Source organism: Trichechus manatus, unplaced genomic scaffold (genome assembly GCF_000243295.1).
Source record: "Trichechus manatus latirostris isolate Lorelei unplaced genomic scaffold, TriManLat1.0 scaffold00134, whole genome shotgun sequence".
Taxonomy (NCBI): domain Eukaryota; kingdom Metazoa; phylum Chordata; class Mammalia; order Sirenia; family Trichechidae; genus Trichechus; species Trichechus manatus.
The window spans coordinates 5,155,843-5,173,268 of NW_004444070.1; the positions used below are offsets into that span (position 1 = coordinate 5,155,843).

At 51.7% G+C, this 17,426-nt stretch overlaps 1 protein-coding gene across 1 annotated transcript in view; it reads left to right on the forward strand.

Annotated features, from left to right (window-relative positions):
- Window positions 1-10: 10 nt before the first annotated feature.
- LOC101355990 (cAMP-dependent protein kinase catalytic subunit PRKX) overlaps window positions 11-17,426 on the forward strand; it is a 76,577-nt gene continuing 59,161 nt past the window's right edge. The window contains exon 1 of the mRNA XM_004385200.2: window positions 11-199. Within this exon, the coding sequence (XP_004385257.1) occupies window positions 49-199 (151 nt within the window). The 5' untranslated portion in view covers window positions 11-48. The remainder of the gene's footprint in view (window positions 200-17,426) is intronic.

Here is a 17,426-nt window from a genome sequence, read left to right on the forward strand (position 1 = left end):
CGCCGCCGCGCCGCCCTCCGAGGCTGCGTCCGGGGAAGCCCGGACCCCATGGAGGCGCCTGGGCCGGCCGAAGGGGCCGCGGCGGGCAGTAGCCCCGGGGGCCGCGACGCTGAGAGCGCTGGGGGGACCCCTCAAGGGGCGCCGCGCCCCGAGGCACCCACCTACCGGCTGCAGGACTTCGACACGCTTTCCACCGTGGGTGAGTGCGCGCAGGAACGACGAGGGAGCCCGGGGACGGGCCGGGGCTCACGCTCTGCCGGACGCGGCGTCAGACAAAGGCCCCGGTGTCACCGCCGCCGTCTCACGGGCAGGCTCCCTGTCCCGCCCTGTGGGCCAGGGTCCTCTTGCTGGGAGCCCCTGTCCCTCGGCGCGCCTCGAGAGTCGGAGGGCTCACCCCGGCGAGCTTCCCCGACTTGCCGGCCACCCTGCTCCGCGGCTCGCTTGGATCCCCATTCACACACCCCCTTAACCAGCACCACTACCCCGGTGTCGGGTCTACCTGACGTCACAAAACTTCCTGGGTCACCCACATGTGACCCTCCCAGGCAGCGACCCCCCAGGGACAGAGGCGCCGGCTCCGAAGGCGCCTGCGGACCTCAGCCCGGCCTCCCTCGCCCTCGCGTGGAATTGGCAGCCCGAGCCGGGGGTGGAAGAGCCGCTTGGGCTTGGAGGGGGCAGAGGTCCCCTGGAAGTTTTGGGAGGGTGGTCGCTGTTGAGATGAATTCCGCATTCCCTGACCCGTTTGCACTTTAATCTCGTTTCTCTGAGCCTTGGAATTATTTTATTAGACAATTTCCCTTCCTTTGTGCCCTGGCTGTGAACGTGACCCAACTGGGCGGCTTGAAAAGTCGGTTTCAAGTTCTCTCTGGGCGTCTGGATCCCTAAACGCGCCGGAGTGGGTCAGGATATCCTAACCGGCGCCGAATTTATGGCACGAGCGGGCCCGTGGCTTCTTAGCAACTCTTTGTTACTGAGGGGTTTAAACCAACGTGTTGCTTATTAGGAAAATAAAGGGGTATCTTGTGTATGAACCCTGGTGGAGCAGTGGTTAAGCGCTCGGCTACTAACCAAAAGGTGGGCAGTTTGAATCCACCAGCCACTCCTCGGAAACCCTATGGGGCAATTCTACTGTGTACTATAGAGTCGCTATGAGTCAGAATCGACTCAAAGGCAATAAGTTGTTATTGTTGTATGTTGTGAATAAGAGGCCCTGGTGGCGCAAGGGTTAAGTGATTAAGAGCTGACTACTAACACGAGGTTGGTGCTTTGAACCTTCCCAGGGGCTCTGAGGGAGAAAATACCTGGCAGTCTGCTCCGGGAAAGATTAGAGCTAAGAAAACCCCATGGGGCAGTTCTGCTCTGTCACATGAGGTCACTATGAAGTGGAGTCTACTTGATGGCACCCAGCAACAACAACCGTCTTGTGTGTGGCCACGGCTCAGTGTTTCTGGGGTTCTCTTTCTTGGGTTCACCCCCTCCTTTTGGAAATGAGGAGATCAGGTGCCCGGGGGAATCTAGGACTCAAGGTCATAGCTTATGATTTACTAGTTATCACTTGCCCTCCACTTGATTCTGACTCACGGCATTCCCAGAATGTCAGTAGAACTGTGCTCTGTAGGGGTTTCAAGGGCTGATTTTTTAGATGTAGATCACCAGGCCTTTCTTCTGAGGCACCTCTGGATGGACTTGAACCTCCAAACTTTTAGTTGAGGGCATTCTCCTTTCGCGTCACCCAGGGTCAGTTGACTACTCACAGGCAGAGCAGAGGTGCATCCAAACCGCTGGGGGAGAAAGAGCCCTCCTTGCTAGCGCGTTGAGGATGGGATCACCAAGCAAGGTTGAGTTCGCAAGGGTGGGGTGGGAGGGAGGCAATGACCAGAAAGTCAGTGTCACAGGTGACTTGAAACATTCCACTAAGGAGCCCTGGTGGCGCAGTGGTTAAGCACTCAGCTGCTAACGGAAAAGTCGGAAGTTCAAACCCAGCAGCTGCACTGCCGGAGAAAGATGTGGCCGTCGGCTTCCACAATGATTTACAGCCTTGGAAACCCAATGCGGCGGTTCTGCCTTGTCTATAGGGTCGCTATGAGTCGGAATCGACTCGATGACAGTGGGTTTGGGTTTTATATGTGGACATTCAGAGAAGCCTTGGAAGACAGGCCTGGAGATCTGCTTCCGAAAGGTCACAGCCTTATGGAGCACAGTTCTGCTCAGCACACACGGGGTTGCCACGAGCTGGAACCCCCCCCCCCCCAGGCAACTAACAACAACAGATATGTGGGGGTCACCTTTGTCATGGAGATCTTGCCAGTGGCAGGGGCAGCAGCCACTCAGCTCCCGGGTGGGGAGGTCTGGGTAGAGACAAGCCAGCCTGGGCTGGAGTGGGCAGAGAGGACTGGGGTCCCTGTGGAGGGAGGAGGAAGGGACAGAGAGGTCAGCTGGGCTATGCTGGCCGTGGCATTGCTGAGCTGTGGAATAAGTGCTGTTGTGGATTGAATTGTGTTCCCCAAAAATGTATGTTGTAAATCCTAACCCTGTGGATGGAAACCCTGGTGGCGCAGGGGTTAAGAGTGGCTGCTAATCAAAGAATCCACCAGGTGCTCCTCGGAAACCCTATGGGGCAGTTCTGCTCTGTCCTGTAGGGTCGCTATGAGTCGGAATCGGAGAGCAGGGGGATCCCTATGGATGTGATCCCTGTGGATGTGATCCCACTGGGGAATAGGGTTTTCTTTGCTATGTTAATGAGGCCATCTCATTGTAGAGTGTGTTTTAAGACAATCGCTTTTGAGATGTAAAAGAAGCAGATCAAGCACAGAGAAGGAAGCATAGATAAGGGAAGACAGATGCCTCATGAAGATCACCAAGGAGCCCAGGAACAAGTACCTTCCCTTGAGCCTATTGAGAGAGAGCCTTCCCCTGGAGCCAGCCAGAACCCAAAACCAAACCCGCTGCCAGTTGATTCCGACTCATAGTGACGCTGTAGGACAGAGTAGAACTGCCGCACAGGGTTTGCAAGGCTGTAATCTTTACGGAAGCAGGCTGCCACATCTTACTCCCTCAGAGCGGCTAGTGGGTTGGAACCTCGGGCCTTTCTGTTAGCAGCAGAGCGCTTTAACTACTGTGCCACCAGGGCTCCTATTTCCCTAGAGCCAGCCCCTGAATTCAGACTTCCAGACTCCCCAGCTGTGAGAAAACCAATGTCTGTTTGTGAAAGCCGTCCACTTGTGGTATTTCTGTCCCAGCAGTGGTAGGAGACTGAGGCGAGCACCCACATCTGAGGCTCCCTGAGGGTCTCCCCACAACTACCTCCCCCTCCCCCTTGCTCTTCATACCCACGAGCAGCGGGCGCCCTGGAAGCCGGGCTGGGTGCATTTCAGTCTGGGTGTGTTTCAGGGCTGCTGGGCGGGGCAGGAGCAGGGACCGAGCGCTTAAGACAGAGGTGGAAATGTGAGTGAACAATGGCAGCTGGTGGAGGACCAGCCGAGCCGGGACACGGCGTGCCAGCGATTGTCTTTCTTCGGGCACTCGGGTGGGTCTGTTGTGAAATGCCCAGGCTGGTGGCCAGGCCGGGCTGCGGGGTGACACGTCCTGTGTCTGCAGTCACGTGGGGGCTGTGGAGGCTGCCAAGTGGGCAAGGATGCCCGGTGAGTAATCTCGTCCTTAAAAATAAAGTGTCACCGCCCGGAGGACCAGAGGGGAGCCGTGCTGCACGGGAGGGGTTCTTCTGAAGTGTTTGTGTGTCCTCATGAAGACAAGGCTTGTTCCTCCAGGACGGTTTCACGTGGGCGCTGTGGGTGGAGGCTGACAGCTGGCCTGGTGTGCTCCAGCCGTTGGACTAGGAGGGGCCGGGGGGTGGGGCCGGGAGGAGGGGCCGGGAGAGGGGCCGGGGGGTGGGGCCAGGGGAGGGGCGGGAGGAGGGGCCGGAGGTGGGGCCAGGGGAGGGGCCGGAGGAGGGGCCGGGAGGAGGGGCCCGGGGAGGGGCCGGAGGAGGGGCCGGGAGGAGGGGCCCGGGGAGGGGCCGGAGGAGGGGCCGGGAGGAGGGGCCAGGGGAGGGGCCGGAGGTGGGGCCGGGGGATGGGGCCGTGAGGTGGGGCCAGGCCCGTGCACATGTAGGGCGCGTATGTACTACTGTGCGTGTGTGGTGTGTGCACGTGCGTGCATGTGTACATGTAGCAGCAGTGCATGCGTGTGCCCGCATGTGTATGTGTGTGTGTGCATGCGCACGTGTAGTGTACATGCCTGTGTTCCCATGTGCACGTGTGGTCCCTGTGTGCGCGTGTACGCACGCACGTTTGGTGTGTGTGCAGACATGTACGTGTGTGCACGCGTGGTGTCATGTTCATGCACACTGTGTATGTGAACTGTGTTGTGTGCGTGTGTGCACGCGCACTCCCTCATGACAAGTTCCTAGCTTTGGTGACGTCATCCTCAGCCTTCGTGGGCCCCTTTCTTCAATGCTTGCCATTGTCAGGGGCCATCGAGTGGATTCCGACTCCTAGCGACCCTATAGGACAGGGTAGAACTGCCTCATAGGGTTGCCAAGGCTGTCATCTTTACAGAAGCAGACTGCCACATCTTTCTCCCGAGGAGCGACTGGTGGGTTCGAACCTCCGACCTTTTGGTTAGCAGCCGAGCGCTTAACCACTGCGTTATCAGGGCTTCTTTCGTGAATGCTGGTAAAGATGAAGGCCGAGCACAATTCACCTGGAAGAATAAGTTTACAAAATCCCAAGCCTTTAGAGCCGCCACGATTGTCTCTCTGAGCCAGTCTCCATCACTTTCCGGCCACTTTTTAAGGTGGGATGAGGAGAGAGGGGGTAGGTTGGGGAAGCTTTGCCTGCAGTGAGAAGCCTTCAGCCAGCTTCCGCCCATGGTGACATCTTCTGTAAACCAAACCCGCTGCCAGCGAGTGGATTCCGACTCAGCGACCCTATAGGAGAACTGCCCCATAGGGTTTCCAAGGAGCAGCTGGTGGATTCCAACTGCCCACCTTTTGGTTAGCGGGTGAACACTTAGTGACTGTGTCGCCAGGGCGCCAAGATCTTCTATAGCTGTAAAGGAACAAAGCAGTTGCCACTGGGTCAATCCTAACTCATGGTGACCTCTCGTGTGCCAGAGGAGAACTCTGTTCCACAGGGCTTTCAATGGCTGGTTTTTTGGGAGCAGGTTGCCAGGCCTTTCTTCCAAGGCACCTCTGGGCGGACTGGAACCACCAGCCTATCCATCAGTAGCTGAGTGCTTCTCTGTTTGCACCCCCAGGGACTCCTACAAAGCTGCAGCACAGTATCAGATGGAGGATGCCTACCCGGGGCCGTTCCTGTTGATGAGGCCACTGCACAGTTTGTTCTGTTTTCACACCATTTATGGGTGTGGCACGGTGGTTAAGCGCTTGGCTGCTAACCAACAGGTTGGCCGTTGGAATCCACCAGATGCTTCTTGGAAACCCTGTGGGGCACTTCTCTGTCCTATAGGGTCGCTGTGAGTCGGGATCGACTCAACGGCAGTGGGTTTGGCTTTTGTTTTTTATTTGTGGGTGTGAGGGTGTATTTAGGGGTGAGTGGCGCCTGTGTATGTGTCGCTCCATGCAGTTTTATCCCATTATTCCCAATACCCAGACTGGCCTCCAAAGGGCGAGCCATCTTGAATCACTCTCCACCACTAAGATTCTGAACTTTTCCATCACACAGGGGAACTGTCACACACCCCACTGTCAGAAAGTCTGACTTCCTTAAGCTCTAGGAGACCTTCCATAAGGAATAATTAATGACAGATGGTTCTCCCTGAAGGACTTACACTCACTTTCCTACCTGGTGTGAGTTTTCTCCCTCGAGCTCTTGGATCGTCTTCACTGGGGTGGGGCGCCTTCCCGCCCCAATCCTGGGAGACATGCACTCCCCACTGTCACTATAGCACAACTTCCGAATGAGTGCCATCCAGACTGCAGAGATTTTACCATGTACCTAAATACACATAGTCTTAGAGGCTATCTTAGTCATCTAGTGCTGCTATAACAGAAATACCACAAGGGGATGGATTTAACAAAGAAATTTATTCTCTCACAGTCTAGGAGGCTAGAAGTCCAAATTCAGGGCACCAGCTCCCAGGGAAGGCTTTCTCTCTCTGTCAGCTCTGGGGGAAGGTGCTTGTCATCAATCTTCCCCTGGTCTAGGAGCTTCTCACCACAGGGACCCTGGGTCCAAAAGAGGCGTGCTCCTGGCTCCACTTTCTTGGTGGTATGAGGTCCCCATGTCTCTCTGCTTGCTTCTCTCTTATATCTCAAAAGAGACTGACTCAAGACACAACCTAATCTTGTAGATTGAGTTCTGCCTCATTAACATAATTGCCTCTAATCCTGCCTTATTAACATCACAGAGGTTAGGATTTACAACACACAGGAAAATCACATCAAATGACAAAATGTTGGACAATCACACAATACTGGGAATCAGGGACTTAGCCAAGTTGACATACATTTTTGGGGGACACAATTCACTTCATAACAAAGGCGGTGTTTACATAAGGAATCAGGAGGGAGTGTTGTTTATTGCTTCACAATACACAGACAAATTGTGTTCAGCCCTTCCGTCTCTTTTGAATTGGCTCACCCACGTGAACGATAGTTTCAGTTTAATTGCATCAGAGGGAATTTGAGAACAGAGATAAAACATGAGATAGAACAGAGAATTTCCACTTGTTATCCTCTCCGCTTTTTAAAATTGAGGTGAAATACAGAAAGCTTAGTGTTAACCATTTGAAAGCAGCAATGCAGTGGCATTTAGTACATTTACCACGTTGCACAACCATCACCTCTGCCTACTTCCAGTACATTTTCATCACCCCTGAAAGAGACCCCAGGAGCCTTGGGGGCTAGGCTGCTAACCAAAGGGTTGGTGGTTCGAACCCTCCCGGCAGCTCCATGGAAGAAAGATCTGGCGATCTGCTCCCTTACAGATTACAGCCTAGAAAACCCTATGGGGCACTTCTACTCTGTCACATGGGGTCACTGGTTTGGAATCGACTCGACGGCACCCAACAAGAACAACATCAACAAAGGAAACTCTGTACCCACTAGCAGTCACACCCAATTCCCCTGGCCCCAGCACCTGGCAACCACTCATCTGCTTTGTGTCCCTGTGGATTCACCTCTCCTATTATCTCCACATGTTGAAAACTCTCCTCCTTTCCCCCTTTCTTCTGCATCTCCAAGTGAAGGAGAAGAGGTTGAGGAGAGCCAGGGCCCAAAGTGCCTGCTTAAGAGAAGGGAAGAAGAACGTGCCTTTCGGAAAGGAGGGTTAGAAGATGTAAGGAATAAGACCCAGAATGGAGTCCCTGGGTGGCACCAACAGTTAAACACTCGGCTACTTGCCAAAAGGTTGGTGGTTTGAGTCCACCCAGAGGCGCCTCAGATGACAGGCCTGGTGATCTGCTTCCAAAAGGTCACAGCTTTGAAAACCCTATGGAGCATGTCTTAGTTACCTAGTGCTGCTATAACAGAAATACCGTAAGTGGATGGCTTTAACAAACAGAAATGTACTCTCACAATCTAGGAGGCTAGAAGTCCGAATTTAGGGTGCCCACTCTAGGGGAAGGCTTTCTGTCTCTATTGCCTCTGAGAGAAGGTCCTTGTCTTCAGTCTTCTCCTGGCCTAGGAGCTTTTCAGTGCAGAGATGTGCTGTACTCCTGACTCTTCTGTCTTGGTGGTATGAGGTCCCTCTCCTCTCTGTTCGATTCTCTCTTTTATATCTCAAAAGAGATTGACTCAAGATACATCCTAATCCTGTAGATTCAGTCCTACCTCATTAACATAACTGCTTCTAATCCTGCCTTATTAACATCATACCAAAAAAAACCCAAACCCATTGCCATCGAGTTGATTCCAACTCATAGCGACCTTATAGGACAGAGTAGAAATGCTTCATATGGTTTCCAAGGAGCAGCTGGTGGATTCGAACTGCTGACCTTTTGGTTAGCAGCAAAATGCTTATCCACTGTGTCATACAGGTTAGGATTTACAGCACATAGAAAAATCACATCAGATCACGGAATAGTGGACAACCACACAATACTGGGAATCATGGCCTAGCCAAGTTGATACACATTTCTGGGGGACATACAATTCAATCCATAACAAGGGTCATACATTTTTTGTAATTTTTTTGCTTTCTCTCCTACCAGACCCCCCTGCTTCTTCCCCGCCATCCATCCTCCCACAGCGAGCAGTCAGAGGGCCCTCTGGTCACGCCCGTGCTAAGACCCAGGGCCACAGCTGGCTCCCACATGGCCCAACCAGCATTCAACAGGCGCCATCTTGGATCCACCCCACCTCGATTCTCTCCTCCCTGCTTTTTGCTCTTGGCCTCCTTGTTCCTCCTCATGTAGGGGTGAAGGAAGGCAGCTCCACCAGTGGCAGGCTCACCTCATTCCATTCTGGAATCCCCAGAGAAGATTCCTCTTTCTCAGTGTCTGGGGAAGATGGTGCCTGGCCCGGCTTGGGTGACCCATGTGGACAGTCCATGGTGCTGTGACTGTGGTCACGGACATGGTCACCGGACTGGCGACTCGTCCACAGCTGCCGGCCAGAGGGAGGTAGCTCTGTCACAGGGAGCAAGGGGCAGAGGGGACACGCAACACAGTCTCTACCCAGACCCGCCCTAGAATCTTCTGACCTCAGTGTTGTTTCTGGGAGGAAGAGTCTGCTCAGAATTCTAAGTAAACCACTTCCAGTATCTTTTGGAACAACGCCCTGGGACTTTCTGTGTAGTTCCTCCAAATTGTTTCAAACAACTGCAGTACTGCTGCCTTCCCTGCCAGCTGCCCCTCCTTTACAGTATTTGTTGCTGTAGTTTAACAGAAAACTTCCACACAAAGTACACAGTATTCTCATATACCACTACCCCCTGCGCAGTTTCTCCTGTTAGTAACATCTTGTGTTACTGTGCTATGTGTGTTACAAGGGAGGAACCAATGTGTTGATACATTGTTATTTATTTTTTCAAAAAATAATTGATTTTGTTGTTGCTGAGAATATATGCAGCAGAAAACACATCAATTCGGCAGTTTTTACGTGCATGATTCGGTGACAATGACCACATTCTTGGAGTTGTGCAGCCATTGTCACCCTCATTTTCTGAGTTGTTCCTCCCCCATTAACATAAACTCACTGCCCCCTAAGCTTCCTATCTAACCTTTTGAGTTGCTGTTGTCAATTTGATCCCGCAGAGATAGTTCTTTAAAAGAGCACAATGCTCATGGCAGACATTCTTTACTAAACCAAGAAACCAAACCAGTTGTGGTTGACGCCATTCTGACTGATGGCGACCCTATAGGACAGAGTAGAACTGCCCCATAGGGTTTCCCTATGGGGAGCGGCTGGAGGATTCAAACTGCCAACCTTTTGGTTAGCAGCCCAGTTCTTCACCACTTCAAAACTGTTTGATACATTATTTTTAACTAAAGTCCATACTTTAGGACCCCTGGTGGCTCATTGGCTAAGCAATCAGCTGCTAATCGAAAGGTGAACAGTTCGAACCCACCCATCAGCTGCATGGGAGAAAGACCTGGTGATCTGCTTCCATGAAGGTAACAGCCTAGGAACCTTATGGGGCAGTTGTACATGGAATTGACTGGTCAGCACACAACAACAAAGTCCACACTTCACCTAGTTCCTTCTCTGTGTTGATCAGTCTTGTGGGTTTTCACAGATGCATGTCACATGTCCACCATTGCAGTTCCCTGTAGAAGAGTTTCACTGCCCTAAAGCTGCCGTGCTCCACGTACTCATCCCTCCCCTACTTCCCCTCCGGCCCCCGCCCTGGCAACCACTGATATTTATTTATACACAGTTCTGCTTTGTCCAGGATGTCTTACTGCTGTTGTTGGGTGCTGTTGAGTCGATCCTGACTCACGGAGACCTCATGTGTTATAGAGTAGAACTGTGCTCCATAGGGTTTTCTTGGCTGTAATCTTTATGGACTTCGATCTCCAGACCTTTCTACCGTGATGCTGCTGGGTGGGTTCAAATCGCCAACCTTTAGATTAATGTTGTTGCTAGTTGCCATTGAGTCGATTTCAACTCACGGCAACCCCACGTGTTATAGAGTAGAACTGCCCCAGAGGGTTTTCTTGGCTGTAATCTTGACAGATGTAGATTGCCATGCCTTTCTTCCGCACTGCCTCTGGGTGGCTTCGAGCCATCTGCCTTCAGGTTAGCAGCCGAGCACTTAAATGTTCAGCTACCAGGGCTCCTTAGAGCGTCATACCGTTGATCATAAAGCAGATGGCGCAGGACCGGGCAGCCTTTTGTTCAGCTGTGCATGGCGTCAGTGTGAGTTGGAGGCTGACTTGATGGCAGCTCACAGGAAACAGCCACATTGTGCCAGCATGCTGCTCGGCTTCATGTGTAAACGATAGCGGGCAGCTGCCGCAACACCGCCACGTCCTCAGTATTCACTCGTGCTTAGGGGGACCAGCGTGTCCCTGCTTGCCCGAGACTGTACTGCATAGCATTGAAAGTCCCATGGCTCGGGAAGCCGCTCGGGCCCTGGCAAACCGGGAAGGTTGGCTGTGCTGCTTATACAACAGATGGTGTTGAGTACCCACTAAGCGCTAGGCCTGGTCTCAGACTCGGGGTGTTACGGGGACCCCAGTGGACAGACGTAGCTGCCCTCTTTGGGTTTACATTCCAGTCGGGGAGACAAACAATGGGGGCTGGGTAGGACATGCCGATTAGGTGGATCATTAGATGTCCTAAGAACTATGGGAAAGTGAAAACTCAAAAACAAAAAACAGGGTCATAGAGTTCAGGGGCCGGTAAAATTGGGGGCACAGACGGACGTAAGCAGACAAAAGAGGATGGTGGGAGGTGGTGTCGTCAGGTCGGGCTACCCCACTCATGGTGACCCCATGTACAATGCAATGAAACGCTGCCAGGTCCTGCGCCATCCCTACAATCGGTTGTGGATCGACCCGCTTTGATCCATAGATTTTTCATGGCTGATTTTCAAAAGTAGATCGCCAGGCCTTTCTTCCTAGTCTGTCTTAATCTGGAAGCTCCCCTGAAACCTGTTCAGCATCACAGTAACACACAAGGCTCCACGGACAGACGGGTGGTGGCTGTGCATGAGGTGCATTGTCTGGGAATCAAACCCGGGTCTCCCGCGTGGAAGGCAAGAAGTCTACCGCTGAGCCACCACCGCCCCCAAGTATATATTAGAAAAATATATATATATTTAGCTTGTTTGCTTATATTGCTAATGATATAATTATATATGTCTGTCTATCTATTGGGAGCCCCGATGGCACAATGATTAAGAGCTACGGCTGCTAACCTAAAAGGTCGGCAGTTTGAATCCACCAGGCGCTCCTTGGAAACCCTATGGGGCAGTTCTACTCTGTCCTATAAGGTTGCTATGAGTCAGAATTGACTCAGTGGCAACAGGTATCTGTCTGTCTATCTGTCTATGTATCTACTAACTTTGACATTTTTGTTGTAAATATTCCGTTGGTTGATTTGGGCGGTGGTTACAAGGACAGGTTGTTGCCGCCACTGAGTTAGACTTATGATGACCCCAAGGGCAAAGGAATCAAATAGTGATTTATAGGGTTTTCGTTGGCTCATTTTTACAAGTATATCTCCAGGCCTTTCTTCCTAGTCCCTCTTGGTCAAGAAGCTCCCCTGAAACCTGTTCAGCATCCTACAAACCTGCAAGCCTCCACTGGCTGATGGGTGGTGGCTGCGCGTGAGGTGCATGGGCTGGGAATTGAGCCCAGATCTCCTGAGTGGAAGGTGAGGATTCTAGGGAACCACCCCTACCCCGGCGTGTGCTGCAGGAGGTGCTGACTGGATGAATTGAGGCTTTCTCGGCCATGCGCCCTTCTGCCTGCCTGGACCTTTACGCTCCTGCCCACAGCCGCGTCATGGAGCCCTCCCTGCTGTGGGCAGGTAAACCCAGGTGTAAAGTTGCAGTGCACCCCTCCCCCCCGCCCGCCAGTGACAGGCTTGTGCAAAGATGACTTGGCACAGGCCTCCCTTCCAGGAACTCGAGTCTGGCTTGGGGCTGGCCTTCCCAGCACACAGCTCCGCGAGGAGGAGGCCCGGGACCGGCTCCTGGAAGGGAGCCACCTGGGACTTTGGAACCACTAGGCAGAGCTTGTGGACCAGACAGGAGATAAAGGGACAAAGGAAGGATTGTTTGCAGGGAGCCTTGAGCAGGGAGGGAGTGCGTTGATGAACTTGATAATACAGGTACTTTTTTCAAAAAATAAACTTGGCAGGCCCTTTTTGGAAGGTTACTTTTTTTTTTTTCTCTCATTCAAAAATGTATACACATATTATTTTGTGACATTGGTTGCAATCCCTGCAATGTGACAACACTCTCCCCCTTTCCACCCCGGGTTCTCCGTGTCCATTTGTCGAGGTTTCCTGTCCTTTCCCGCCTTCTCGTCTTTGCTTTGGGGCAGCAGTTGCCCGTTTGGTCTCAGGGACTTGACTGAACTAAGAAGCACATTCCTTGTGTGTGTGACTGTTTGCTTTATAGGGCTGTCTAATCTTTGGCTGAAAGGTGGACTTCGGGAGTGGCTTCAGTTCTGAGTGAGCAGGGTGTCCAGCGGCCATAGTCTCGGGGGTTCCTCCAGACTCTGTGAGACCAGTAAGCCTGATTCTTGGTGTGTGACAAAGATTACCTCGGGAAGAATAAAACCAACACGAAAACGCATTACTGTTGACCCCGACTCATGGCGACCCCGTGTGTGTCAGAGTAGAACTGAGCTCTGTAGGGTTTTCAAGGCTGTGAACTTTCAGAAACAGGTCGCCAGGCCTTTCTTCTGAGGCACCTCTGGGTGGATTTGAATGGCCAACCTTTTGGTTAGCAGTTGAGCGCTTAACCGTTCCTATCAGCCAGGCATCCTAGAACCAATACTAGGAACGCTTTTAAGAACCCTGTGGGGCGGTTCTACTCTGTCCCATAGGGTCACTATGAGTCAGAATCGACTTGACACCTAACAGCAACAGTTGCCAGGAAGGAGGCCCTGGTTGATGCAAATGGTTAAGCGTTCAGCTACCACCTGCAAGGTTGATGGTTCATAACCCACCAGCAGCACCTCTGAAGACAGGTCTGGTGATCTGCTTCCAACAGCTCACAGCTTTGAAAACCCTGTGGAGCACAGTTCTACTCTGCACACATGGGGTCACCATGACTTGGGATCAACTCCAGGGCAACGAACAGCAACAAAGAACAGGAAGGAGCCCCTGGGTAGCGCAAACGGTGAACGTGCTCGGCTGCTAACTGAAAGTTTGGAGCTTTGCGTCCACCCAGAGGTGCCTCAGAAGAAAGATCTGGCGATTGACTTCTGAAAAAGTCAGCCATTGAAAACCCCGTGGAGTACAGTTCTACTCCGACACACGTGGGGTCCCCATGAGCTGGAATCGACTGGACGGCAACTGGTTTTTATACCTAAGTTGGAGCCCTGGTGGCGCAGCTGTTTAGAGCTGGGCTGCTAACCAGTACAAAGGTCGGCAGTTCAAATCCACCAGCCGCTCCTTGGAAACTCTGTGGGGCAGTTCTGCTCTGTCCTGTAGGGTCACTATGAGTCGGAATCAACTTGACAGAAACAATTTTTTTTTTTTAATTTTCTACACACCTGTAATGAGGTTGGGAAGTCCCTGGGTGGTGCAAATGGGGAACCCACTTGCTATTAACCAAGGTTGGAGTCCACCCAGAGGCACCACAGAAGAAAGTCCTGGTATTCTAGTTCTGAAACGGCCATGGAAAACCCCAAGGAGCACAGTTCCACTCTGACACACGTGGGGTCGCCATGAGTCAGTTGACTCCACGGTGACTGGTTTACTGGCTTAGTTCACAGGAACGTTTTTTGCGTGCCTTGCTGGGGTGTGCATTCTCCCCCAGGATTTCTCACTGGGCACCATCTGGGCTAGGGAGGATGTTATATCCTCAGCTGCGCCATTAGAGCCCTTGAGTGGAATTGCAGTTGGCATTAGGATTCCGTTTCATTATGAAAGTAATTATAAATAGCCATTACATGCGCTGTCGTTGTTCAGTCCTTCCTCCGAAAAGCCACAGGGAGTTTCTCATGCTATAGGAGCGCCGTTCATCGATGATGGAAATGGATTTGGGAGGACGCGTAGGTTCCAGGAAGGAGACCAGATGGTTCAGTGGTTAAGCACTCGGCTGCTAACTGAAAGGTCATCGTTTCAAACCCACCAGCTGCTCTGCGGGAGAGAGACGTGGCACAGTCTGCTTCCACAAAGATGACAACCTTGGAAACCCTATGGGGCAGTTCTGCTCTGTCCCACAGGGTCACTGTGAGTCAGAATCGACTCGTCAGCAGTGGGTTTTTTGGGTAGATTACAGGATGCGAATTCCTCCTCCAGTGAGATGGGGCCGCCCCCTGTGGGCTAAAGAGAAGAAGGGGGGATTCTTCCTGTGGGAGGCTGTTATCAGTCCCACGTCAGCCACGTCCCTGGGTAGGAATTTTCTGTAGGAAGCCTCAGGGCCGTCTCTCAACAAGTTGGGGACCTGGTGGCGCATGCTTAAGAGCTCCGCTGCTAACCAAAAGGTCAGCAGTTCGAATCCACCAGCTGCCCCTTGGAAACCCTGTGGGGCAGTTCTACTCTGTTCTGTTGGGTCACTGGGAGTCGGAATGGACTCGATGGCAACAGGTTAGGTTGTTTTTGGTTTTGTGTTTTTTATCAAACAGGTCAGGTGCTGCCGAGGCCAGGTAAGGGGGTCAGTTTCTCTGATACGGTGGAGAGAAGAGAGGAGGGAACAAAACGTTGCCCAGTCCTGCGCCACCTTCACGATCGTTGGCACGCTCAAGTCCATTGTTGCTGCCACTGTGTATTTTGAGTGCCTTCCAACCCAGGGGGCTCATCTTCCAGATCAGTACTGGGCAATGTTCTGTTGTGATCCATAGGGTTTTCATTGGCTGATTTTCACAGAAGTAGATCACCAGGCCTTTCTTCCTACTCTGTCTCAGTCTGGAAGCTCCACTGAAACCTGTCCACTGGTATTTCGAATACCAGTTCTGATAGCTTCCAGCATCACAGCAACATGCAAGCCACCACAGTACAACAGACCGACAGACCAGGTGTGTGTGGGGGGCATTGGTTACTCACTCCCCTTACCCATTAGGGAATCCAAACTAGAATTTCCACTAGGTTATAGAGAAAAACGTTGTCTCATAAGATCCCAGCTGTTGTTACTGGGTGCTGTCAAGTGGATCCCGACTCATAGCGACCCTGTAGGACAGAGTAGAACTGCCCCGTAGGGTTTCCAAGGCTTTAAATATTTACGGGAGCAGACTGCCACATCTTTCTCTTGCGGAGCAGCTGGTAGGTTTGAACCAGTGATCTTTCAGTTAGCAGCCGAGCACTTGAACCACTGTGCCACCAGGGCTCCTAAATCCTTGCTAAGATGCTCAGATCCCTACAGTTAACTGCAACAGATGCTACTGTATCCTGAGCAGCCACCCAGTGCCAGCCTTCGGTTCATTCCAGGAGGTAGTTAATTTTGGGCATTTTTATTCATGAAGCAGCCTTTCAAGCAGATTCAGAGGCAGCCCCTGGAGGGCTCTTTTGAAGTCGTGGAGGATTAATTGGGCGGATGATTTCATCCTGTGAGATCTTTATCCTTACAGAACAAAGGGACTGAGCAGGTGTGGGACTAGGTGTGGCCCCCAAGAGCTTGGGCGCCGCAGAGAGACATCCTTTGTGATGTGCCGGGCGCGCCCGGGCGCCCGTGGTCTTAGTTTGGACGGCAGACGGACTGTGTGCACACAGGTGCATTTTCACTGCCCACGCATGCTCATCTGTGTGCGTGTGCTCGCGTTGCGGGCTTGTAGAGGCACAGCCCAAGAGGAGGGCACGGAGCTAGCTTACGTTTGGAGCCAGTGTCAGCAGAAATGAATCCTCTGGGCGTGAGAAATCCAGCTCGGCTGCTCCTCCAAACGTGGCAACAGGACGGTGAAGCCGAGCTGTCTAGCCTGTTCAAGGGTGGCAGATTCTGTTTATGATTACCCCTTAGGAAGACAGTTGAGTTTTGTCAATAATCAAGTCAGTAAGTTGACTCCGAGTATTACCTGCTAAAGCAGTTGTCGTTGACTCGACTCCGACTCCTGGTGCCCCCACGTGTGTCGGAGGAGAACTGTGCTCCATGGGGTTTTCAAGGCTCAGAAGTAGATCGGCGGGCTTTTCTTCCAAGGCGCCTCTAGGTGGACTCGAACCTCCAATCTTTTGGTTAGCCTGGGTAGGACTCTGAAACAAAAACAATTGCCCTCGGGCTCACCCCGACTCATGGCGACCACGTTTGTGTCAGAGTGGAACTGAGTTCTCAGTGGATGATTTTTCGAAAGTACATTGCTGGGTCTTTCTTCTGAGGTGCCTCTAGGTGGACTCGAACCTGCAGTCTTTTAGTTTGCAGCCATGTGCGTTAACCATTTGCACCACCCAGGGGCTCCACTACCTGGATACCAAAAAACCAAAACCAAACTCATTGCTGTCGAGCTGATTCGGACTCATGGTGCCCCCGGGTATTACAGAGTTAGAACTGCTCCATAGGGTGTTCTTGGCTGTAATCTTTTTTTTTTTTTTTTTTTTTGGCATTATAAACAATCTCTTTTATTTTATTTTTTAAATTATATTGTGTTTTAGGTGAACGTCTACTTTACAGAGTAGTTTCTCATTAAAATTGTCTGTAATCTTTATGGAAGGAGATTGCCAGGTCTTTCTTCCACAGCACTGCCAGGTGGGTTCGAACTGCCAACCTTTGGGTTAGCAGTCGGGCACATTAACTCTTTGCACCACCCAGAGACTCTGTTATCTGGATACTTGGATGTACATAGATGCTGTTTGAAGTGATTTTCCTTATTAAGGCTTTTCTTTACTTCATGCTTCAAAAGTTAAGTACGGTAAAACCTGTGAAAGCTGGAACCGGTGTAAGGTGGAAACCTGTCAGAGAAGGAAAATGCAAATATTTTCCACTAATAGAGAGAGAGAGAGAAAAGTGGTAAGACTGAACCCTGTCAAAGGCGGAAAACATGTGAGACCTGGAAAAACAAGGCAGCCCTGTCGAGTTCCGGCTCTCACAGTTTCACTGTACTGTATTTTCGTTGAACACAGGTCCTGGTTTATCAATTTTGTCGATAATTCCAAAGAACCTACTTTTGGTTTCATTTTTTCATTTTTTTTTTTAGTTAGTCTCCTGTTTTCTTTTTTTTATTGTTGTAGTTTAAATGAAGTTTACGTTTCACGTTAGTCACTGTCTCAGTCACCCAGTGCTGCTACAACAGGAATACCCCAAGTGGATGGTGTCTCAGTATCTAGTGCTGCTGTAACAGAAACACCACAAGTGGAGGGCGTCTCAGTCACCTAGTGCTGCTGTAACAGAAACACCACAAGTGGATGGCGTCTCAGT